At 46.7% G+C, this 25,888-nt stretch overlaps 1 protein-coding gene across 2 annotated transcripts in view; it reads left to right on the top strand.

Moving 5' to 3' along the window:
• Positions 1-387: 387 nt before the first annotated feature.
• Positions 388-25,888, top strand: part of ZNF346 (zinc finger protein 346) — a 32,722-nt gene continuing 7,221 nt past the window's right edge. Inside the window, exons 1-6 of one of the 2 annotated variants that reach the window (XM_045826749.1) lie at positions 388-602; positions 13,100-13,203; positions 13,732-13,824; positions 14,226-14,306; positions 15,720-15,864; positions 19,516-19,752. In XM_045826749.1, coding sequence (XP_045682705.1) covers positions 428-602; positions 13,100-13,203; positions 13,732-13,824; positions 14,226-14,306; positions 15,720-15,864; positions 19,516-19,752 — 835 coding nt within the window. In that variant the 5' untranslated portion in view covers positions 388-427. The remainder of the gene's footprint in view (positions 603-13,099; positions 13,204-13,731; positions 13,825-14,225; positions 14,307-15,719; positions 15,865-19,515; positions 19,753-25,888) is intronic. The other variant, XM_045826750.1, reaches the window with a different exon arrangement.

Genomic DNA, 25,888 nt, shown 5'->3' with positions numbered 1-25,888 from the left:
AAGGCACACCGGTCAGGGCAGCGGTGAGCTCTTGAAGACGTCACTTCAAGGCTCTGGGTCTCAATTGCCCTACCAGTGAGATAGGGAAAATATTCCCACATCACACAGCCTTCAACGAGAACGAAATGAGAAGTGTCAAAGGCTGACCGTGAGCCAAGTGCGAACCCAGAGCCAAGGACTGCACGAGCCCGTCCAGAAGGGAGGGGACTGCTAGGAACCTGCCGCCCAACTACTGAATCTACAGCGGACCATCCGTGCACCCCAGCAGCCACCAGGCAAAAGAACCGCCAGCCCCGGCACCGCGCAGCACAGTCTGCGGCTCCCAACCTCGCGAGATTTGCTAGCCAGGCAAAGTCACCCTCCCAACCACATCTCGCGAGACCAAGGTTCAAGAGCGACTCTCCGTGGGCTTGGGCTTGCGGGAAAGATGGAATATCCCGCGTTGGGAACGGTGGAGGCCAAGGACGGCGGAGGGGGCCGGCCCTACAGAAGCTCGGAGGAGCGGGAGGGCCGGGAACCGGACGGGCTGCGATTCGACCGCGAGAGGGCGTGCCACCTGTGGGAAGCCGTTTCTGGGGCCCAACCAGTGGGGAGGGAAGAAGGTGAGTCCGGGGGGAGGGTCTCGGAGGAAGGGAGCCTCTCGCCCACTTGTGCGTTGCGCGGGGAGTGGCGGGAGCGCGGGAGGAGAGCACTGGCCAGCCGCCAGATCTACGGTCACACCCCCTGGCTCCCGGGCCGCCTTTTTGCGTGACGCACTCGGGGACTCCCGGACTCGTGCACCCCATCAGGCCCGGGCACCGCGGGCCAGTTCCTGAAAATCGAGGCCGCGGCACGCGGGGAATCGGGACCCCGTGTGCAAGTGGTCAAGGGCCTTCTCACGCTCAGGGCCGCGCGTGTTTCTGCCCCGCTTTCCTAACCCACCAGAGCGCAGCTCCTCCCAAATTTGTGGACCGTAATCCCTCTCCAGGCCTTCTGTTACACCCACAGAACCTCCCCCGCCAGATTCGTAGCTCCCTCAGCATTTCCTCCTGACTCTCTGTCGTCCCAGTCTCCAGGCTCCGCCACCCCTGGTGTCTCCATCCTCCCGTCTCTCATGCCCCACACTTCAAGCGCTCTAGAGGGCCTTTTGCCTGGCCTTGGTGGCAGGGCCTTGGTGGTGGAGCCCTGGCTTACCCCTGTTTCCAGTTGTCTGGTCTCTACCCTTTTCTGAGATGGGGGCCTCTTGCCTGAGAAGCAAGCTTCCAAGCTTGCTCTACATTTTACCTGACAGTGGGTAAGGCGGAGATAGAGGAGATGGCCCAAACTGCCCTGACCAGTCCTTGGGAGAACTAGCTGCTCAACTCTACCCAAAGGTGCACCAACTATCTGGGCTTCTGTGCTGATCCTGGCCGGTAATCTGCAGGGCCATCAGGTTTCCAATAGTTGGTGTGCTTGCTGAGCAGACTAACCTTGGAAAGTTTAATATGTTGCCTGTGAACTGTGAACTGATTGCCCTGGGGTAAAGTGGAATTTTTAACCACATCCAAGGACTATATGTTTCAGTTTGGGGTGGTACACAGACCTTGTATACCCTGACATACAAGGTCTGTCCAGAAAAAGCCCAGCCATTATTAATACAAGGACATCAGTTTGTGGGATATCGATGTAACCTTGCCACCGAGGGGAGTGGACTGGAATGCTCATGGGTGAACAATGATGACTTCACTGTACTAGTCAGTGGGGGCGATAGACCCATTGGGTGATTATGTGGACTGTGTGGATCTCGAATTCAAAATGACTGAGTACAGCAACCATGCTGCATCAAGTTTTGCATTAAGCTTGAACATTCCTCTGTGGAAAGTATTAGGATTATTCAGAAGGCTGGAGCTATGGGCAACTGGTAATTGGCAGCTTCATCAGGAGAATACACACGCTCATGCATCACATCTCCTGCAGAGGTTTTTCGGCAAAACATCAAATCACCCAGGTGACTCAGCCCCTCTACGGCCCAGATTTGGAACCCTGTGACTTCTGTTTTTTCCCAAAATTAAAATCACCTTTGAAAGGGCATGGATTTCACAACATTGATGAGATTCAAGAAAATACAACAGGACAGCTGATGGCAATTGAGGGAACTGTGTGAGGTCCTAAGGTGCCTACATTGAAGGAGACTGAGGCGTCATTGTCCTATGTACGATGTTTTTTGTATCTTCTTCAATAAATGTCTCTATTTTTCATATTACATGGCTGGATACCTTCTGGACAGACCTTGTATATATACTTCTCCAGTTTAAAAACTAGTCTAGCCTGATTCCTAAATTACTACAGATGCCCACTCTCCCTCATACTTTCAAACTACTTTGGTACAAAGTTGCCCACCCACCCCTCCCCTCTCCCCTCAATTTTCCTTTCATTGATTGGACAAACATTCACGGATGCCTGCTCTATTCCCAAGACTGGTTGTGTGTCAGAGATGAGGAAAAGACTGCTCTTGCCCTGGGTAGGGCTTGTAGTTGAGTCCAGGAAGCAGCACCAAAGCAGTTTTATTATAATGCAATGGGTTCAGTAAAGAGGAATGTTTAAGAGGCAGGGGTGCACAAAAAGGAAGGTTACCTTTGTCTTCAGGGGACATGGAACAGAGCAACTGTGCACTGAAGAGGGAACTGTCTCTTTACGTGTGTATGAAGGTACAGTGTCACTTACAGCCCCGTTCATTTCCTTGCCCTTCTGCAATATTTATATGTCCCCTTTCTCCACATCCTCGCCAACACTTGCTGTTTGCTGATTTATTGATAACAGCCATTCTCACAGGTGTGAGATGATATCTCCTTGTGGTTTTAATTTGCATTTCTCCGATGATTAGTGATTTTGAGTTCTTTTCATATGCCTATTATTGGCCATCTGTTTGTCCTCTTTGGAAAAGTGTTTATTCAGGTCCTTGCCCATTTTATAATTGGATTATTGAGGGCGGGGGGGGGGGGGAGTGCTGTTAAGTTGTATGAGTTCTTTGTAAATTCTGGATATTTTTTAAATATATTTTATTGATTATGCTATTACAGTTGTCCCATTTGCCCCCCTTCATTCCCCTCCACCCTGCACACCCTCTCCCACCCACATTCCTCCCCTTTAGTTCATGTCCAAGTGTCATAAGTTCTTTAGCTTCTACATTTCCCATACTATTCTTGCCCTCCCCGTGTCTATTTTCTACCTACCATCTATGCTACTTATTCTCTGTACCTTTTCCCCCCTCTCTCCTCCTCCCACTCCCGTTGCTAACCCTCCATGTGATCTCCATTTCTGTGGTTCTGTTCCTATTCTAGTTGTTTGCTTAATTTGTTTTCGTTTTAGGTGTGGTCGTTAATAATTGTGAGTTTGCTGTCATTTTACTATACATGTTTTTTATCTTCTTTTTCTTAGATAAGTCCCTTTAACATTTCATATAATAAGGGCTTGGCGATGATGAACTCCTTGAACTTGACCTTATCTGAGAAGCACTTGATCTGCCCTTCCATTTTAAATGAAAGCTTTGCTGGATAGAGCAATTTGGAATGTAGGTCCTTGCCTTTCATGACTTGGAATACTTCTTTCTAGCCCCTTCTTGCCTCTAAGGTCTCTTTTGAGAATCAGCTGATGGTATTATGGGAACTCCTTTGTAGCTTACTGTCTCCTTATCTCTTGCTGCTTCTAGGATTCTCTTTTATATTTACCTTGGCTCATGTAATTATGATGTGTCTTGGTGTGTTCCTCCTTGGGTCCAACTTCTTTGGGACTCTCTGAGCTTCCTGGACTTCCTGGAAGTCTATTTCCTTTGTCAGAATGGGGAAGTTCTTTATTATTTGTTCAGATAAGTTTTCCATTTGTTGCTCTTCCTGTTCTCCTTCTGGTACCCCTATAATTCGGATGTTGGAACATTTAAAGATGTCCTGGAGGTTCCTAAGCCTTTCCTCATTTTTTTTACTTCTTATTTCTTTATTCTTTTCTAGTTGTATGTTTTTTTCTTCATTCTGGTCCACTCCATTGATGTAAGACCCAGCTTTCATTCCGTCACTGTTGGTTCCGTGTGCATTTTTCTTCATTTCACTTATGGTAGCCTTCATTTTTTCATCTAATTTGCAACCAAAATCAACCAATTCTGTGAGCATCCTGATCATCAGTGCTTTGAACTGTTCATCTGATAGGTTGGCTATCTCTCCGTCGCTTAAAAGTACTGATTGTGAGGCTTTCAATTCTGTTTGAGCCATCTTCCCCCCCACCTTTGGCCTGGTCTCACCTGTTACGTATGAGGGGCAGAGCCTTAGGTGTTCACCGGGGCGGGGCACCCCGGTTGCTGGATTGTGACGTTGTATGTGGGGGCGGAGTCCAAGAGGGGACAATGGCACTTGCTCCGCTCTCTGTTGGACCTCAGCCCCTTCCGCTGCTTCCCCCGAGCAAACTGGGCCCCTCTGGTGCCAATTCCCATGTGGGTGGGCTTGTGCGCCCCATGGGACTTTCCAAGGACCTGTGAGGTTGGGAGTCTCTCCCCGCGCCTCAACCCCCATAGGTGTTTTCAATCAGTGCCCCGAGGCTCTATTTCCCAGCACTGGGATCCTGGGTTGTGTGGAGTGCCTTGCTTCACAATCGCCGCCTTGCTGGGTCTGCCGGTTGCCACCCCTCAGCCAGGGTCTGCAAGCTGCTGCTTGCAAGCTCAGGATCCGCCCACTGCAGTCTTGTGGGCTCCGGATGCCTTACACGCCCAGTCCCAAAGCTCTCTGCTCTTGGTGCCATGACCCAAGCCGGCTGCCCAACTCCACCCCTCCTACCAGTCTGGGTGAACATGTCTATTTTAACTCCTTGGTTGTCCGACTTACATTCGGATCAATTTTCTCTCAGTTCTGGTTGCTATTCTGTTTCTAAGTTGTTGTTGTGCCTACCTTGGTGGTATGAGGCACAGTGTGTCTACCTATGCCTCCATCTTGGCCAGAAGTCCCTAAATTCTGGATATTAACCCCTTATCAGTTGTATCATTGGTGAATATGTTCTCTCATTCAGTGGGTTGTCTTTTCATTTTGTTAATGGTTTTCTTTGTGGTGCAAAAACATTTTAGTTTGATGCAGTCCCTTTTGTTTACTTTTTCTTTTGTTTTTCTTGCTCGAGATGTATCAGAAAAAAATATTGCTAAAAGAAATGTCAGAGATTTTACTGCCGATGGTTTCTTTTAGGAATTTTATGGTTTCAAGCCTTACATTTAAGTCTTTAACCAATTTTAGTTTATTGTTTATATGGTGTCAGTAGGTGGTCTAGTTTCTTTTGCATGTATCTGTCTGATTTTTCCAACACCATTTATTGAATAAACTGTCTTTACTCCATTGTATGTTCTTGCCTTCTTTGGAAAGTATTAACTGATCATATAAGTGTAGGTTTATTTTTGACTCTCTAGTCTGTTCCACTGATCTGTGGCTGTTTTTATGCCCGTACCATGCTGTTTTAATTACTATAGCCTTGTATTATACTTTGATGTCATGTAATGTGATACCTTCAACCTTGTTTTTCTTTCTCATGATTGCTGTAGCTATTAGGAGTCTTTTGTGGTTCCATATAAATATTTTGACTATTTGTTCTAGTTCTGTCAAATACACCATTGGCATTTTGATAGGAATTGGGTTGAATCTGTAGATTGCTTGGGATAGTTTAGACACTTTAATGATGTTAATTTTTCCCATTTGTGAGCATGATATATGCTCCTAGTTATTTGTATGTTCTTCCATTTCTTTCTTCAGTATCTTATAATTTATTTTATAGCAGTGCTCCTCAAACTTTATTGTGCAAATAAACTCCTCAGCCTCTAGGAGGAGGTAATTTCAGCAGAGATGGGAAGTATGAGCCACTGAGAAATTCAAGGTCAGGCTCTTGGCACACACCAGGAAGCTCCTGCAACTAGAGAGCAAGGTGGAAAGGCTCCCAGATCAGTTGAGGGAGCCAGTGCAGGAGGGCTGTGGTGAGGGACCAACTTCAATCTAAGTCCGGAGTCAGCATGGAGGATGTGGATGAAAAAGGGCTTCTTTGTACACTAACCTCACAGGGTGATCATAAATTGTCAACTAGGCAGGTCATGATGGGTGGTCACACCCCAGACATATAACTTCTTTGGTAAAAGGTTTATCTGTCTTGGGCAAGCCCTGTTCATCGTTTCCTTGCATCTAGATTAACCCATCTTTGAAATGCCTCATTTCAGGCCCTTCCTTCTAGTACCTGACCATCCTTTTCAGACCAGACCCCTCCTTCTAAAGCAAAATCACTCTCAAGAGAGCACAGATTCTTAACTATCCTGTACTCTGATCCAGACCTTGCTTCCTCCCACTTTCATGAAATCTTCCTTAGGTTCCCTCCTTAATTCCACATGCTGTAATAGAAGCTGCAGACTATCATTGTCTTGGAAACAGTTATCTCGTTTGTTGAAATCCTGCTTCTAGGTCTATCCTCTGTTTGGCTCAAATCAATTTTTATAAAAATTATCTACCAATTTGGCCTTGACTGGTGTGGCTCAGTGGACTGAGTGCCGACCTACAAACTGAAAGGTTGCTGGTTCAATTCCCAGTTAGGACACACACCTGGGTTGTGGGCCAGGTCCCCGTTTGGGGGTGTGCCAGAGGCAACCAATTGATGTATCTCTCACATATCCATGTTTCACTCCTTCTCTTTCTCCCTTCCCCTCTCTGTAAAAATAAATAAATAAAATCTTTTTTAAAATCTCTATAGATTTGGACATTCTTAGTTGATAAGGATTTAAGCAGGAAAGTGATTGGTCTGGTATTTGCCTTACGATCACTCTGGTTGCTGTGTGGGACATGAAACCTCTCAGTTCAAAGTTGGTACAGGGAGCCCCTGGCCATGGGGGGTGCTCAGGAGTCAGGCCCCACATCCCTCAAGTTGTATGAATTTACTTGGGTGTCAAGAATGACCACGTGAATAAGAAGCCACCAGCTAGGAGTTTTTATGCTGCTCGGAGGAGCTCGTACCTGTGCACTCCAGGGACATGACTTTCTCCCCTGCTTTTTAAAGAAGATTTTATTTATGCCACACCAGCCAGGGCCTTTTCTCCCTTTCAAAGGACTTGGGCTTACATCCACACTCTGCTGGTTACCACAGCATCTTGGACACATCCTACACTCTGTGACTCAGTCTCCCCACCAATCAAAGAGGATGTCAGGCCAGCCCACAGGTGACACCCTGGGCCTCCACACAAGCACTTCGGACAGGTTAGGTGTGAACATGGCCCAGGCAGAGGCAGCATCCAGTGTCGTGCATGGGATTGTCTTCCTGTTTGGGAAACTGAGGCACGGTGGGGAGAGGAGCCCCCACCTCAGGCCCACGCAGGCTGCCCAGGCCACCTGCCACTGGCCTCTGCACAGAAGCCCAGGCCCAGCTCTGCCAGGGACCGGGTGGAGCCTGACTGGGAGCAGGTCTGGGACTCACAAGGAGTGGATTAACATGCAGGACACACCTCAGGTGTCCCCAGCCCCAGCAGAAATGAGCAACTGGGCCATGCTGCTGGGTGCAGACCTGGCCCCCTCCCCAGGCTACCCCTTATTTTTTTGGATGCAATTGTAAGTAGGATTTTTTTCTTCATTTCCCTTTCAGAAAGGTTGTTATTTGTATATAAAATGCAATTGATTTCTGCATATTTTGTATCCTGCTACATTGCTGAATTCATTTATCAGTTTAGTAGTTTTTTGGTAGATTCTTTAGTGTTCTTTATATGTAGTATCATGTCATCTGCAAATAATGACAGTTTTACTTTTTCCTTTCCAATTTATGCCTTTTACTTCTTTCTGTCTGATTGCTGTGGCTAGAACTTCCAGTACTATGTTGGGTAAGAATGGCAAAAGTGGACATCTCTGTCTTCTTCCTGGTTTTAAGGGAAGTGCTTTTAGTTTTTCCCTGTTGAGTGTGGTATTAGCTGTGTGTTTGTTTTCATTATGGCCTTCATATGTCCTTCATTATGTTGGGGTGTATACTCTGTGGTCCTCTGTAGTCCCACTTTGCTGCGAGTTTTTGTCATAAGTGGGTGCTCGATTTTGTCAAATGCTTTTTGTGCATCTATTGATGATTGTATGATTTTCTTAACCTTTATTTGTTTATGTGGGATACCATGTTAATTACTTTGTGTATATTGTACCAACCTTGCATGTGAGGAATTAGTCCTCACTTTATTATGGTGTGTGGTCATTTTAATGTATTGCTGAATTCAGTTTGCTAATACTTTGTTGAGGATTTTTGCATCTGTGTTCATCAGGAATATCGGCCTAAATTTGTCTTCCTTTGAATAGCTGGCTTTGGAATTAGTTTAATGCTGACCTTGTCGAATGAGCAAGGGAATCTTCCCTCTTCCCGACTCTTTTGAAATAATTTGAGAAGGACAGATGTAATTTTTTCTTTGAGTGTTTGGTAAAAATTACTTGTAAAGCCATCTGGTTCAGGTCTTTTGTTTCTTGGGAGTATTATTATTATTATTATTATTATTATTATTATTGCTTCAATTTTGTAAAATGTAATTGGTCTGTTCAGATTTTCTCTTCTTGATTTAGTTTTGGGAGATTGTATGTTTCTAGGCATTTATTGGTTTCTTCCAGATTGTCCATTTTGTTGGCATATGTGTCTGTATTACTTTCTTAAAATCCTTTGTATTCTACGGTGTCAGTTGTTACTTCTCTTTTTTTTTTAAGATTTTTAAATTTACTTTATTTATTTTTAGAGGGAAGGGTGGGAGAAAGAGAGGGAGAGAAGCATCAATGCGCAAGAGAAACATCAGTTGGTTGCCTCTTGCACACCCCAACTGGGGACCTGGCCCACAATCCAGGCCTGTGCCCTGACTGGGAATGGAGCAGGCTACCTTTTGGTTTGCAGGCCGGCACTCAGTCCACTGAACCGCTCCAGCCAGGGCAGTTGTAACTCCTCTTTTCATTTCTAATTTGACTTATTTGGGTCGTCTCTAATTTTCCTTCATGAGTCCGGCTAAATATTTAGCAATCTTGTTTATCCTTTCAAAGAACCATCTCTTGGTTTCATCAATCTTTTGTATTGGTTTGTTTTGTTTTGTTTTTTAGATTCTATTTCACTTATTTCTGCTTGATCTGCATTATTTCCTTCTTTCCACTCACTTTGGGCTTTGTTCTTTTTCTAGTTCCTTTAGGTGTAAGGTTAGATTGTTTATTTGAGATGTTTCTTAATTCTTGAGGTAGGCCTGTAATGCTATGAATTTCCCTCAAGCACTGTAGGAGAAAAATGAGGAAATAAACAAGAGACCCCAAGAGACAGAATACAGCCAGTCAAGAGTCCTTCTGCCCAAAAGCATAGATAAGTTTTAGATCTAGTGAAGTAAAAAGAGTTACATCAAAACTGTCTACCAAGAGCCTCCCTGCAAGACATCTGGACCACTCTTTGGTCCAGAGTGGACAGTAAAAAACGTGGGCTTGCCGCCCCTCAGTGATCTGGACTCTACCCTGCCTCCGGCTATCAGTGCTACAGTGGGACTCCTGCCCTGGGCGAGGTTTCACTCCCTTCCCAAAAGGCAAGATTTGTTCTCAACACCCAACAATTAAGAACAAGGTAATCCCATGAATTCCTACAGTGGAGCTTGTGTAATATGTTAGGTGATTTCATACGTTTCAAAGTCAGAGTGAGAATAGTGAGAAAGCCCTGACTACTGTGGTTCAGTGGGTTGGGTGTCATTCCACAAACCAAAAGGTCACCAGTCTGATTCCAGGTCAGGGCACATGCCTGGGTTGTGGGCCAGATCTGTGTTTGGGGGCATGTAAGAGGCAACTGATTGATGTTTCTCTCCCTCTCTTTCTCCCTACCTTCTCCTCTCCCTAAAAGTAAATAAATAAAATCTTTAACAAAAAAGAATAGTGAGAAAAGTTTTAAGTTATTTAGTTTTAGATTAAGAAATATCATAGGTGCAGTATAGGAAATAACTAATTTGCTCAGAACCACGGGGCCCAGAATATAATTTGACAGTAACATTGAAATTGAGCACAGAATAGATGAGGCGCTGTGCTGAGTGATTTATGTGGAAAACCGTAGGAGAAACCATTCCTTGAGATGCATGTTACCAGCCCTCCCATTTTATACCAGAAAAACAAAACAAAACTGGGATGGAGGTTAAGTAATTTCTGCAAAATCACAGAGCTAGTAAGTAACAGAAGCAGGATTTGAACCCAAGTCAGGATGCCCAGGGGGCCCAAGTTCCTAACCATGGTTTTCCACTATGAACATTTAGCTGGTATTAGATAATATTTTGTGCTTACTATGTAAGAGTAGGATTAATTACCTTTCTCATTGGCACCATCTTCTGATACTTATCCTCTAAAATGTCTTTTCACATCTTCTGATTCATTTAAAAGAAAACCAGTTTTTAAATTTAATGTTCCCATAATAAACGGAAACTCAAATTCTTTTCATACAAAAAGAATGTTCTAGTCTTTTAATAATTAAACCCCAATACAATTTTCTGACCAATTTTGTGTGTGCTACTATACCAATATAAATTTAAATAATAAGAAAATGTGCCCTGGCTGGTATGGCTCAGTGGATGCTGGTTTGATTTCCAGTCAGAGCACATGCCTGGGTTGTGGGCCAGGTCCCCTGTGGGGGATGCTCGACAGGCAACCACACATTGATATTTCTCTCTCTCTCTTTAAAATAAATAAACAAACAATCAAACATAAATAAATAAAAAGAAAATGTTATTGGCCCTGGCTGGGTGGCTCAATTGGTTAGAGTATCATCCCAATCCACCAAGATTGTGTGTTCAGTCCCTGGTCAGGGCACATACAAGAAGCAACCAGTGAATGCATAAATAAGTGGAACAACAAATCAGTGTTTCTTTCTCTTTCTGTCCCTTCCTCTCTCTCTCTAAAATCAGTTTTTAAAAATATTTTAGAATAAAAAGAAAAATGTTATTATCTTTAGTGGAGCAAATTTGAAAACCGCTTTTTTTAAATCTTTATTGTATTTTTTTTCATTACCATTTAGTCCCCGTATACCTCCCTCCCCCCAGCAATCATCACATTGTTGTCCATGTCCATGAGTCCTTTTTCCTTTCTGCTCAATCCCCTCCACTCTCTAACCTCCCCACCCCACTAGCTGTCATCCTGCTCTCCATCTATGAGTCTGTCCCCATTTTTCTTGTTAGTTCAGTCTGTTCATTACATTCCACATTTGTGTGAAGTCATATGGTGTTGGTCTTTCTCTGACTGACTTATGTCACTTTGCATAATATTCTCCAGGTCCATTCATACTGTTGCAAAGGGTAAAATTTTCTTTTTTACAGCCAAGTAGTATTCTGTTGTGTAAATGTCCCATAGTTGTTTTATCCACTCATCTATTTTTTTTTAATTTCTGTTTATTGATATTGGAGAGAGAGACAGCCATCAATTTGTTGTTCCACTTGTTTATACATTCATTGGTTGATTCTTATATGTGCCCTAACCAAGGATCAAATACACAACCTTAGCTTATCAGGACAACACTCTAACCAACTGAGCTGCCCGGCCAGGGCAAAGGTTGCTCTATTTTTTTTAAAGATTTTATTTTATTTATTTTTAGAGAGGGAATGGGGGGAGAAAGAGAGAGAGAGAAACATCAATGTGCAGTTGCTGGGGGTCATGGCCTGCAACCCAGGCATGCACCCTGGCTGGGAATTGAACCTGCGACACTTTGGTTCGCAGCCCGCGGTCAGTCCACTGAGATACACCAGCCAGGAGGTTGCTCTATTTTTAATTCCACCAAAAATGTTCCACAAATAGTAAAAAGATACAGAAAGTACTATTATTATTTTTAAAGATTTTATTTATTTTAGGGGGGAAGGGAGAGAGAAAGGGAGGGAGAGAAACATCAATATGTGGTGGCCTGCAACCCAGGCATGTGCCCTGACTGGGAATTGAACCAGCAACCCTTTGGTTCACAGGCCGGAGCTCAATCCACCGAGCCACACCAGCCAGGGCCAGAATGTATTATTATAACAAAATTTTTAATTTAAAAGAACAGTGAGGAAATTATTCCCCTTCCAAGTCCATCAGTCCTTCCAGTTCTATCAGGGAAGAAGTCTCAGGTGGGAACACCCTGTCTTAAAAACCTCTCTTCCCAGTTGCTGCTCTCATGGCTCTTTTTTTTTTTTTTTTTTTTTTAAGATTTTATTTATTTATTTTTAGAGAGGGAAGGGAGGGAGATAGAGAGAGAGAGAGAAACATCAATGTGTGGTTGCTGGGGGTCATGGTCTGCAACCCAGGCATGTACCCTGGCTGGGAATCGAACCTGCGACACTTTGGTTCACAGCCCGCGCTCAATCCACTGAGCTACGCCAGCCAGGGCTCGCTCTCATGGCTCTTTTCAGGGGGAACTCTAAGCCACTGGTGCCAGCATCTGGCTAGAATTGTTTCATTTTCATCGATCTATTATATTTAAGTTTGTGATCTAAAGATTCCTTTTTTAAAGAATTTACTTGTACACATGGTAACTGTAGTTACGAACTCTGTATTGCATATTTGAAAGTTGCTGCCCTGACAAGGTAGCTCAGTTGGTCAGAGCATCATTCAGTACACCAAGGTTGTGGGTTCGATCCCTGGTCAGGGCACATACAAGAAACAACCATTGAGTACATCAATAAGTGGAACAATAAATCACTCCCTCCCTCTTTCTCTCCCCCCACCTCTTCTTTCCTGTCTCTAAAATCAGTTTTTAAAACAATCTCTAAGAGAGTAGATCCCAAAAGTTCTCATAACAAGAAATAATTGTAATGCTGCGGTGCCTGGTGTTGGCTGGACCTATTGTGGCAACCATTTTGCGATTACACAAATGTTGAATCATCATATCGTGCACCTGAAACTAATATAATCTTATATTCAATTATATCTCAGTTAAAATTTTGTAAGCAGTTTATTTAGTAAATAAAGTTGGCTTATGTGACATTATAAAGTAGGCAGTGGTGTAGGTGGTGTGAGTGCAGCAAGGGAAGAGTGGCCGAGTTCTCCCAAAGTGTAGACCAGTGTGGCATTGCATTGCTCCGCGCTTGCGTTCGAGGCAGAGTTCGGAGACACGAAAGCCGATTTTTGACTCAGAGGTTTTGTTTTCCTCTCTGCAGTGGAGCACATGATCCAGAAGAACCAGTGTCTCTTCACCAGCACACAGTGCAAGGTGTGCTGCGCCCTGCTTATTTCGGAGTCCCAGAAGCTGGCTCATTACCAGGTACGCCATGGCACCTTTAGAACGGCCCTGCTCGCCAGACCCAGCTCCAAGCCCCCACCTCTCCCTGGCTTGCACAGGCGTTGCCTCCACGCATATTGACTGTATTGAAGACTGACTTAATTTTTCCAAGTCTCATTTCTCACATCCAAATCGGGGTCATTATACGTGTATCTTTCCTTGTAGCTCGTGTAGTAGAAAGTCTGCACTCTGGCTTTAAATAGACCAGAGGTTGACTCATAGCTCTGCCACTCATCTTGGGCAAGAAACCACACCCTCTTCAGCCTCTGTTTCCTCGTCTGTAAGATAGAGATGATGACAGTGTTCTCATAGACTGTTGTGAGAATTTGATTTGACAGCATGCAAAGTGCCTTGAACAGAGCAGGAACTCAATAGACTGGGTTTCTTCCCACACCCTCTCCTGCCCAAACGTTTTGTGAGAGTGAATCAGGTGGAAATCTAGTATTTTTGAGTGCTTTAGATATGAAATAGCATTTGGCTATCTTTGATCTTTTTCCTGGGTTCTTGCAGAGCAAAAAACATGCCAACAAAGTGAAGAGATACCTAGCAATCCATGGAATGGAGACATTAAAGGGGGAGACGAAGAAGCTAGACTCAGATCAGGTAATCCAGCTGCCATGTTGGACGCTCGCTTCCTGGCGCAGCCAGCAGGCGGGGAGACGCGGTGAAAGAGCATGGGCTTTCAGGCAGGCTGCCTCGGCCTCCGGTCCCAGCCCTGCCGGGACTCGGGCAGGTCTTGTCACCTCTCTGAGCCTTATTTCTTCCTTGAGGAAGACAAGGATGCTAGCTAGCATCAGCTATGTCTTAGGATTATCCAAACTAAGGTGAGGGACTTTTGGAAAAAGCACCCAACCCAGAGCCTGGCACATAGTAGGACCTCAGGAAATGTAGCCATTGCTGGGCATTACCCCCCTGTGGTTTGCTAGAGTGGGTCAAGAAGCTAGCCATTCACTACTCCAGGACACAAAGTGGAAGAGAGCCAGGCTGCTTGCTTTCTTGAGCAGGAAGAAGAGCCAAGTTCACCCATGAATGTTTGGAGTAAACAAGTGGAAGGAACAGCTTTCCAGGTGCCTGCTCTAATTGAGGTGTGAACACATTTGCTTTCTGGCATAGAGATACTGCACAGTGTGGGAATCATACTGAAACAGCCCTGATCCTTCAGGGGTGCCATGTCTTTTATTCCGTGGGATGCCATGCAGATATTTTGGGATGAGAAGTCAGCAGACTGGGGCCTAGTGCTACTCAGCAGCTTCCTGGGTGGGTGACTTTGGGTGAATCACTTAACCTCTGTGCACTCCACCCATAAAATGGAGATAGTAATTCTACCTCTTCAGGGTGTCCTGAGGTAATTTTTTTTTTCTTTTTTTTTTTAATATTTTATTTATTTATTTTTAGAGACTGGAAGGGAGAGAGAAAGAGAGAGAGAAACATCATTGTGTGGTTGCCTCTCATGCGGCCCCCACTGGGGACCTGGCCCGCAACCCAGGCATGTGCCCTGACTGGGAATCGAACCTGCGATGCCTTGGTTCACAGCCAGAGCTCAATCCACTGAGCTTTGCCAGCCAGGGCAATTTTTAATTCCTAGTAGATATTCAGTAGTTGATAAACTGTGCCTCCCATTACAGTGGCTACGGGTCTGGAAGGGCCATGCTCTTCCCTTCCCCAGTTCTCTAGACTGAACCCCTGTCTGCCCTTCTCCTACAATCCAGAGTCCATGAAGTCGGGATTAACGCTGTGACCCGGGGCAAGTCCCTTCACCTCATGGTACTTCTGTTCCTTCAACCCAGGGTGATCCAGTAGTTCAAATAAGATCACAGGCTCCTCCCCACCTCCTAATAAAGAATAACAGTTATGCAGCCCCAAATGTCGATAGTGCCGAGCTTTAAAACTTTGTCTTGTTTCCTGATAATCATATCAACAAGTAAAACCCAGGGGTCTGCTGCTCACCAAACCCTGAACGTCCGCTGAGTGCCAGACTCCAGCAGGGTGCTAGGAGAGGGAACGGAGATAAGCCAGACAGGCCCTGCCCAAACGTGGAGCTCTGACGCTGTCAGTTTAGGGTGACAGGTAGCACGCTAGAGAGGTCTGTTTCACGCACTCTGGGAGTACAGAGGAGGAACAAAATTCTCCTGGGAATCCTCAGGAAGTGGCTTAATAATTGTTTACCGAATGATTTTCTTGACTAAAAGTCTCCCAGAAGAGGTGATATCTAATCTGGGCCTTGAAGGCTAAGCAGACATATGTCAGGCAGGAAAGAAAGAAAGATCACCCTAGGCAACAAGAATGGCCCGAGCAAAGCAAGAAAGCCACAGAGCATCAGGTGGGGACTGGTGAGTAGAGCCTGGGATGAATTAGCTGGAAGAGAATCCAGAAAGGTAGGTTGGGGCAGTGTGCACAGGGGGCCTTGCGTGCCCATCTCCCGCGGGCAGTGGGGAGCCATGGAAGGTGTTCTGGCCGGGCAGTGACATGACCAGACCTGTGTTCTTTCTCCCAACCAGAAGAGCAGCAGAAGCAAAGACAAGAACCAGTGCTGCCCCACCTGTAGCATGACCTTTTCCTCCCCTGTCGTGGCCCAGTCGCACTACCTGGGGAAGACCCACGCAAAGAACTTAAAGCTGAAGCAGCAATCCACTAAGGTGGAAGGTACTGGTTTTCCTGAGTAGTGCTATATTGGGACCCCTCCCATCCTCAGGGCGCCACAGCCAGGTGCTCCAGAAATGCCCGCTGGGGCCACAGACTTGGAGCGGTTGAACTGCTTTTGAGAGCCCTTGCAAATATAAAAGTAGGCACAGCCTCGTTGAAATGCAGCCTCAGAGCTGTGCCCACCTAACCTTGTTTCTTTGGTCCCGTCAGTGTCTCTCTGCAGACACTGTTAGCCCTGAGCTCCTGCTCTGACTAATACTATGACTGGGAGTGCCAGAATCCTCCAGGCCTGCCACCGCCTGCCTCTCCTGCTCCAAGTTCTCCCTCCCAGCACCCGGCTGCCCTTGTTATCCTGTGTTCCTAGTTGAAAGCCGAAACCTTGTCTTTTTTGTGTGCTCAGGTTATGCCCTACTCACTCTAATCCTCAAAGTGGCCTCTTCTCCTCAAGACAGGGACTTGCCTTTCAAAGCCGAACACTTCAGTGCAGCCACCGCTGCCCAGCAAGCTGTGTTTGCACCTGCTGGGCATCCTTTCACTGCCAGTGAAGTGACTTCTCTCTGAAGTAGCCCTTTGTCTTGTCACCCCCGGGGGGCCCACGCTTTCTCTCATTAACTCCTGACTTTCTGGGATTTTTAACGTCTGCTAATGGCAGTTAGAAATGAAAGTTCTTTTACCTTTATTTTTTCTTTGTCATTTTTGCTTCTCTCCCTTTTGGACCAAGAAATAGCCTATACTATCTGTAATACTTACTATCCTCTTTTACATTACTGTATTATGAAAACAAGACAATAATGTTTTGGAAGACTTTGAAGACAAATTTAAAAAATCACTTACAACTTTACCCTCACCGCACCCAAATCTGGTCATTCATGGGACGAAACAGTGGAACGTGGACTGCAAAGCCCCGGGCGCCCAGGCTTAAACCCCGGGGCTGCCATTTGCCACCCCTGTGGCCTGGCTCCTTCATGCCTGGGTTTCCTCACCTGTAAAATGTCGATAATGCTTTCCCCTTCATAGGTCGTGAGGATGAAATGATAGATGTAGGAAGAGCCTAGGACACAGCAGGTGCCCAGGAAATGACAGCTGCTGTTGTTAGTATAATCCCCATCGTGAAAGTAGCCAGCGAGTGGAATCCCCCAGTCCGGTGCAGTAGTTGGTCAGGCATTCGCCGCCTGGAGCCAGTGCTTGGCCTTGCTCCTGGTGCCGTTCACAGTACCTGAAGGGTTAAACATTAGGCCGAGAAACCAGCTGAAGAAGGGAACTTTATAAAGTTGCTCACATATCTTTAAATGGACTTGTCTTTCCACAAGTGGGAAAATGCCCTGGAATGTGCCTGGTCCCAAAGATGTAACCTTTTCATACTTACAAGGTTATTCCCACACCCACTTTCCGCCTCTGCTGTGTGTGTGTGTGTGTGTGTGTGTGTGTGTGTGTGTGTTTACATAGGTGTGGCCACCGTGCCCACATTCAGCTTTCCTTTTGATTTTGTAGTTTATTCACATTTCCTGTTATCACATGAGTTTATAGCTACATTTCTGGAATTACGCATTTTTAATATGAAAATAAGCATGTTGTAGAGAATATGGGAAATATCGATAAATGACAAGAAAAAGTACCCATAATTTTACCATTCAGAGGTAACCACTGTTAGCATTTTGTAGTACTGTGTCTTCTGTAATCTTCTGTTAGTGTGTGCGTGTATACCTGTGTGTGTGTCTGTTTTATTTGTGTCTAGATTGAACCCATGTATATGTACATACAAACATAAATACTTCAAATAATCTTACTGTTTTTCTAAAAACGATGCATACTCATCATGAAAAATTCTAGTTCAAACAATGCAAAAGAACAAAGGAAAGTAAAATTTCACCCAAATTCTACCACCAGGAGAAAAATACTGTTAATATTTTGGTGACATTTCAAAATACCAGTACACGCATGAAAATTGTGTATGTATTTTCTCACAACGATAGAATCATGTTGTGTGTCTAACTTTCTTTTATACTCTTCATTTTAATACATTTGTGTTTCCCTCATGTTATTGAAAACTTTTTCATAAACATTTTCAATGAGTATAAATGATCTCATCATATCACAGTTAACCGTTCCTCTAATGTTTCTGCCCTCCCGTTTCGGGTGTTTGTAAGTAACTCTGTAGCAAACATCCCTTCTGAGCGCCTTCCCGCACTTCAGGCTGTTTACTGAGAGGCAGCTCCCGCAGCTCTCACGGTTACTGGCTGTTCCCCAAGTGGCTCCTCTCCCGGGACCCACCCTTCACCCCGATGCTGCTCCTCAGCTTCTGTTAGAGTGACCTTCACGTCAACTGTTCTCTCTTTTCTACATCAGAAATCTGCATTTGTTGTAGAAAAGTTGGAAAATACTGAAAAGCACCCTCTTACTATATCTGTGCTTTTGGTCTTTTGCCCATACATCACCATCTTGTTTTTTTGTGGTGGTTTACAGAACTGAGGACATAAGAAACATATTTCTGTATAACCTCTTCTTTTTAACTCACCACCACGTGCTGCATATTTTTCTCATTATTAAATATTCTGCAACATGCACATTTACTTTTGGAGTGATTTGCTGAGACAATGGCCAGAAGAGTTGAGATCCCTGTACCGGAAAATCAGTGCAGAAGCCAGCAAGTTCCTTCCGGCTTGCTAAAAACCCTCCCAGCTTCCCCCATCAAAGTGGCACCAGGATGAAGGCGCACCTGAGCCACCTGGGGGGGCTGCTGACCCCACTCCTCCCCCACCCTAGGTGGGGCCTCTGCGTCGCATTTTTAAAGCAGTAGTTACTAGACCCACACCCTTCCAGCCACGTGGCCTCAACAGTGAGTTCACGGCATCCACTTTATGAGACAGCAGCACACCCCCAGTCAGCATGGGGAAAGACGCCTGCTGACCCACGGGAGTCTCACACATGCCCATACCAGGATCTGGTGAATGGAGCTCGCTGACCAAAGCCAGAACTGTGCCTTCAGGTCTCCTTGCCGCACACTGCAGCCTGGCAGGGCAAAGAGGGCGTGGTTTTGAGGGTCACGCAGACCTAGGCTCCACTTGCCAGCTGGGTGGTCTTGGGCAGGTCATTTCACCTGTGAGCCTCAGTGGTTCTCTGTAATGTAGGAAAACAATGCCTTGTTCATGGAGCAGTTCTGAGAACAAAGCATGTAACTGAATGTCATGTCACCCTGTTCTCATTCCCACCCCAGCCTTGAAGGCACTGTAGCCTAAAAGGCCCCCCAGTGTAGTTGCTCCATTTCTCCATCTGCACGTCGGCCCCCAGCTCTCTGCCTGGGGTGCTGTGAGGATGGGAATCAAACGCCTGAACTGGGAAGTCCCGGGGAATTCTGAAGGACAGCAAGACTGCGAGCGTGCACCCTCTCTAGTCTGTTGTCATTTGGCAACTTGATAGCAAAAGTGCTGAACTTCCTCGGTCTCTGAGAAAGCAGGACCCACGTGCCCAAAGCAGTTACAGCGGTTGAACAAGTAGCAGCCCCCATCTCTGCAACTGTCACCTTGCGGTCCCCAGCAGCAGGGCCACGCATGCAGGTGTGGTTACCTAGTGACGGCCTCCATCTGCATTCTGCGTGCTTGAGAGCCCAGCACCTTCTGTCTTCTCACTGCTTCTGTTGGGCTCTCACCGCAGCTCTGTCGAAACGCCTTATGAACCCTCTCCTCGTGGCCTCCTCCTTGGCCTCCTCGCACCAGAGCAGAGAGGTGAGAGACCCAGACAAGTTCTGCAGCCTCTGCCACGCAACTTTCAACGACCCTGTCATGGCTCAGCAACACTACGTGGGCAAGAAACACAGGAAACAGGAGACCAAGCTCAAGCTCATGGCACACTACGGGCGGCTGGCAGATCCTGCTGTCACCGACTCGGCAGGTAAGGGAGCCTGGGGGGCCCAGCTCACACCTGTGGCTGGGTCGGGGCCAGACCACCAAGGCAACACCTCTCCTCCCAATGTCTCCTGGTGTCTGACGGGGTGAACTGAAAGGCCTGCAGAGCCAGGTAGGAAGTCCAAAGAAGGGGAAGGGCCTGGAGGGGGTGTGGTCAGCTGAAGGCTGTGGCGTCTCCTGGCCAGCTCTCGCCACTTGCTACCATATCTGTCCATTTGTCTAGAGAATCTAGAAGCCAGATTTGAATAAGAATTCTCCTTATTTTCAAATGTGCAACTAATTTTTTAAAATGTGAAACCCTGTGAGATTTGGACCAGGGCCACCAGTTTGCAACCTTTGATTTAAACTCCCTGCCATCCCCATTCCTTTTGCGAAGGCCTCCTCAGCTTCTGCCAGATTTCAGAGTGTCCTCAGGGCCTCTCCTCTTCCAGCGGCCAGGCCTGCCTGTGCTCCTGGGACAGTGTCGGAGAGGAGAACATTGGGACTCGAGTATCAACTCCTCCCCTGGCCTCAGCCTACTCACTCAACAGGAGAGGGTTCACAGAAAGGGAGGAGCCCGCCCCACCAGAATGACTTCTCACTGCCTACGGCGAGGGGCAGTGAGGCGAGGTTGTTGTTCCGTTCAGCCAGTCAGTGTTTATGGAGCGCCTACTGCGTCTCCTCACCGAGGTGCGGTAGTGACCCAGACGGACACAGCTCCTGTCTCAGGAGCCTGTGTGAGCATGCATGTTGGTCCTTGGAGCTTCCTCCCCAGACCATGCAGATCCACCACCAGAGAGTCAACTCCTGGGGCCCCCGAGGCACCCAGGTGCCAACATCTTGGCCTCAGGGAAGCCACTTTCCAGAGTCATCTGTGCTCTTCCTGCTGACGTGGACAGGTGAGCACACAGCTGTCTTAGATATTCCAGACCGCCTGTGGGCAAGGGGAGGGGACACAGCTCTCTAACAACCCTCCAAACCCGAAAGCAACCACACAGCACAGGCCGACCTGCCGACCTTGGGCAGTGCTGACAGGACTCGAAGCAGTGGCTATGTGAGCAGGGCGGAGAGTCCTGGAGCAGGGTGCCAGGGATTGCTCCCCCAATGCCGTGGAAGGACAAAGGACTTGCTGTACAAACCTCTTCAAAACTGGAAAGGGATGGCCGGTATTTGCGTACCGTTCCCACACACAGGCAGTGCCTTCCCCTTTAATAGGACCGGTCTCGTACCAACCTCAGAACCAAGTTCCTTGGAGCCCTGCTTCACGACATCTTCTTGTTTTGGCCTGTGACTGATAGGAACAGCGTAGCGCCCCACTGGCGTGGCCAGGGTCTCCTGTAGCTGACCCTTTCTGCTGGGGCCCTGCCCTGGTCATTCCTCATCACCTCCTGTCCACTGGCCGGACCTGGGCACTGCCGTGTTCGGGCTGCTTATCTTAACGTGTGTCCGTTGTGTTCTTTATCTCCAGCCAGAGCCTCCCTTCTGTACCCACCCTCTCCCGTTTGCCTGAATCACACACGTAGTCTTGGAAGTGGAGCCTTGGTTCGTTTGTTTTTCTTGCTTAAGGCATTTGCTTTAAAGGTCGGCTCAAATCTTTCATGAAAACCAAGGCAGAAGAGTAGGGGCATCATGTGCCCCTTTGATATTGAATATACATTATAATTTAATCCCCACAGCATTCTTATAAATAAGCATGGTTTTCCTACTTCACAAATAAAAAGGATGAGACTCAGTGTGACTTGTTCAAGGACATGCAGCTAATGTGACCCAGTGTCAATCAGTAACACCGTCAGCATGGGTCTCTAGCTCTGTCTGGCCCCAAAATTCCTCCTGCCTTTGGGTCTGAGCGTACTGAGTAGAGGGCTTTTCCGGTACAGGACGTGAACCGAGGCGCTGAGCCCAGCCGGACCCCTTGCGCATGGAGCTGGGGTGTCGACCCAGGAGCTCAGCAGTGCCTTCAGCTGACGGGCTCCGCCTCAGCAGAGGGTTTGCTTTGTGGGCAGCTCGACTTGCCCCCTCCGGCTTCAGTTCAGACGCAGCTCTCTGTTCCCTCAGTCATCCTGCATCTACCGGTTGCTGGCTGCTGTTGTCCAGGCCTCAGGCTGGGTGTTCTCACCTATAATTACCTGCTTTAATCCTCACAACAACTCTGTTGTGCAAGTTTTGTCGTCCCCATTTTAAAACTGAGGACATTGGGATCAGTAAGAGGAAGTGGGTGCCAGCTGGGTAGCTCAGTGGATTAGAGCCACATCTTGATAGGCCAAGGTTGCGGGTTTGATCCCTGGTCAGGGCACATAAAGAACCAACCAATGAGAGCATAAATAAGTGGAAAAACAAATCAACATTTCCCTCTCTCTCTCTCTCTCTCTCTGCCCACCTCTCTAAAATGAGCCAATAACTTTTTTTAAAGAAAGATGAAGTGATTTCTCCTGGGCCACACACTAGGCAGCAACAGAGCCAGCACTGAAAGAGGTCAAGTTCTGTGTTGGGTCCAGAGACTAGTTTCCCTGGGGCTCCTGGCACGTGTCTCATGACAATTTGGGCCAAATATGAGGGTGACCCAGAGTATCTAAAGCTCTCCCACCAGGGCTAAGCAGAATAAACGACACTTGGAGTTCACTTTATACCCCAAGCTCACATTTCCCTTATTTACCCAAGAACTAAAACTAAAACCTGCATGCCATTCTGGCAGCCAGGTCCTTTAGCCTCTAGCACCCTCGGCACCCCCCTGGGTGCTGCCATCCTCTGCTTCACCCCATCCCTTCTGGCCTCACCTCTTGCACAGAACAGGTCTGCTTCCTCTGCCATATGCTGACCCCTAAGTCTCTCAACCCCCACACTTAGGACAGGCTGCAGGTCTTAAAACATCTATATATAGTCAAGAAATATTTGTTGATCTGTTTCCTAACGTATGCCAGGTGTTATACGTGTGGTGTTAAACAAGAGGCATTGCTCAAGTTCCCTTGGAACTTGGAGCCCACAGAGAAGGTAGGCATGGAGCAAGTAACAAGTGTGACAGCTTTAGAACGGGAGATAACTCGGGTGCTATGGAGATGCCCTACTGTGAGGGAGCAGGCATCAAGGGAGCCCTCCCGGGGGTGGGGGGGGTACCATGTGGGACACAGTGATGCTGGGGAGGGGAGCAAGTGTCCATTCATGGCGTGTGGGTCACATTAAGGGTTTGGTCCTTTGTTCTGAGAGCCCTGGGAAGCCATTGACAGTCTAAGCGCCGGTTACGAAGTGGGGAATGGTTTGCTGTAGGGAGCAAGGGTGGTGGGAAGGAGCGGCAGTGTGGCTGCTGCAGTGGTTCCTGCTGGAGGAGACAGGAGCCGGGCTCAGGGAGCAACAGAGGAGGTAGGAACAGGTGGATTCGAGATGTATTTAGGATGTAGAATTGCCGGGCCTTGGAAAGGGAACAGGTGAGGATGGTACCCAGATTCAGGTGGGTAACCAGGTTTTCTCAGCTTAAGTTGAACATGCCCGTGAGATATCCAAGTAGAGGTGCTTGAGAGGCAGTTGGATATGCAGGTTGAGACCTTAAGCATGAGATCTGAGTGAGAAATACTGCCATTTTGGTAGGTCAGAAACTTCAGTATTCGGGCTGTCTCCGGAGCATGCCCACCCCGTCTTCCTCGGTATATCTTTACCTTTTCTCAGGGCCCCATGAGACTTACGACCAAGGGCACAATGGGAAGTGGCAGCTCGTCCCAGGCTAACCCCTGAACCTATCTTCAAGGCCCCCTTTTCACTGATGTTTTAGTGAGCCCAAGCAACCCCGCCTAGGGCTCTCTAGTGGCTGCTTCTGCCCTGAGCCCTTCCTTTGTTTCACTGTCCCCAGCTTTAATAAACATGCTCTCAAAATAAAATTTTAAAAACTGTTAAATATTGATAGTTCCATGTGTTCTAACCTAATAGGTGGTCAGTGAGGTCTGGAAAATGATATGATACCCCAGAGAGCTTGGAGAAGAGAAAGCATCTGAGATTGAGCCCTCCAGACATGGGCATAGGCTACAGCATGCATGTGCCCTGAGGGCTTTGTGCTAAGGGAAATAAGCACACACAACACATCTCATGTGACTCCATTTGTGTCTGGAGACATCTGGAGTGATCAAGTCACCGAAAGAGGAAGTAGGATGGTGGGTGGTCACCAGAGGTTAGGGGCAGGGGGAGCTGTTTAATCAGTGTAACTTCTCAGTTTTTCAAGATGGAGAGTTCTAGGGATTGGTTGCACAACCATGTAAACATGGTTAAACATGATGAACACATGAGTTTCTCCAGCCAGACCTATTTTTTAACATTACTGAATTGTACACTAAAATGGCTTGGATGGTGAGTTTTTTGTCCTATTTTACCAAAATTAAAGGTAAAATAATGAAAAAATTAGAAGAAAAAGATTATACCCTCTGGAAACCCACTGTTAACAATGGAAGTCAAACTGGAGTTAGCAAGAGATAGAGAAGGAGCCACCAGAGGGCAAAGGTCAGGGGCGTGTGCAGTTCCGTCAGGGGCTGTGGAGAGCTCGGGCACCAGGAGGCCTCGTTGGCGTCCATTTGTCCAGCAGGTCGGGATACAAGGAAGCCACCTCTGGTCTCAGAAAGCGTGTGCATGTGCACGTGTGTGTACATGTGGAGAGGCTGCAAAGTAACTGAAAGGCAAGGAAATGGAGAAACAAGTGCAGACAGGTCTTTCACAGGACTCAGCTGGGAAAGGAAGGAAAGAATAGGTGCTTTTTCAGATAAGCCAGGTGTTTCAAAATCAGCTCTAGTGACCTCTACTTCACACAATCACATAGGTGAACCAGAATATCAAACGTGTCAAATGAGGACTTCCGGCCAAGATGGAGGTAGACACACTGTGCCTCCTTGCACAACCAAAATAAGGACAACAACAATTTAATAACAAAAAAACAATCAGAACTGACAGAAAATCAAACTGTGTGGAAGTCCAACAACCAAGGAGTTAAAGAAGAAACACTCACCCAGACCAGTAGGAGTGGCGGAGACGGGCAACTGAGCAGAGAGGACTTGAGGCAAGGCGGTGGCTAGAGGACCAGGCGGTCCCACGTTCCCATGCAGATAAACTGGGAGGAACAACTGGGGATCCAGACAGACCCACAACCCAGGGTCCCAGCGGGGAAATAAAGCCTCAAACCTCTGATTGAAAACACCTTTGAACAATGATTAAAATAAAATTTAAAAAAAACAAAGAAAACACTTGTGGGGGTAGAGGAGGCAGTGGAAGGAACTCCCAGCCTCACAAGAGAGTCCTTTGGAGAGACCCACAGGGTCCTAGAACATACACAAACCCACCTACCCGGGAATCAGTGCCAGAAAGACCCAGTTTGCTTGTGGATAGCAGGTGAAGTGACTGAAATCCAACAGAATGGAGCAAGTGGCATTGTTCCCTCTTGGACCCCTCCCCCACATAGAGCGTCACAACACAGTGAAGTGATTGCCCCGCCCTGGTGAACACCTAAGGCTCTGTCCCTTACTACATCACTGAGACAAAAAAAAAAAAAAAAAAAAAGAAGAAGAAGAAATGGCTCAAATGAAAGAACAGATCAAAGCTCCAGAAAAAATACAACTAAGCAATGAAGAGACAGCCAACCTACAAGATACACAGTTCAAAACACTGGTAATCAGGATGATCCAGGAGCTCACTGGGTACTTCAACAGCATAAAAAAGACCCGGCCAACAGTGAAGGTTGCATTATGTGAAATAAAGAAAAATCTACAGGGAAACAACAGTGACGGGAAGGAAACCAGGACTCAAATCAACGATTTGCAGAAAAGAAATAAACATTCAACCACAACAGAATGAAGAAACAAGAATTCAAAAAAAAATGAGAGGCTTAGGAACCTCCAGGACATCTTTAAACATTCCAATGTCTGAATCATAGGGGTGCCAAAAGGAGAAGGGAAGAGCAAGAAGTTGAAAACTTAACTTGAAAAAATACTGAAGGAGAACTTCCGCAATCTGGCAAAGGACATAGACTTTCAGGAAGTCCAGGAAGCTCAGAGAGTCCCAAAGAAGTTGGACCCAAGGAGGAACACACCAAGGCACATCATAATTACATTAGCCAAGATGAAAGAGGAGAGAATCTTAAAAGCAGCCAGAGAAAAGGAGATGGTTACCTACAAAGG

This window comes from Phyllostomus hastatus, unplaced genomic scaffold (genome assembly GCF_019186645.2).
Source record: "Phyllostomus hastatus isolate PE091 unplaced genomic scaffold, TTU_PhHast_1.1 phas_contig_150, whole genome shotgun sequence".
NCBI lineage: Eukaryota > Metazoa > Chordata > Mammalia > Chiroptera > Phyllostomidae > Phyllostomus > Phyllostomus hastatus.
Note: the sequence above shows the minus strand (reverse complement) of the source record. Positions and strands in the feature narration are given on the sequence as shown.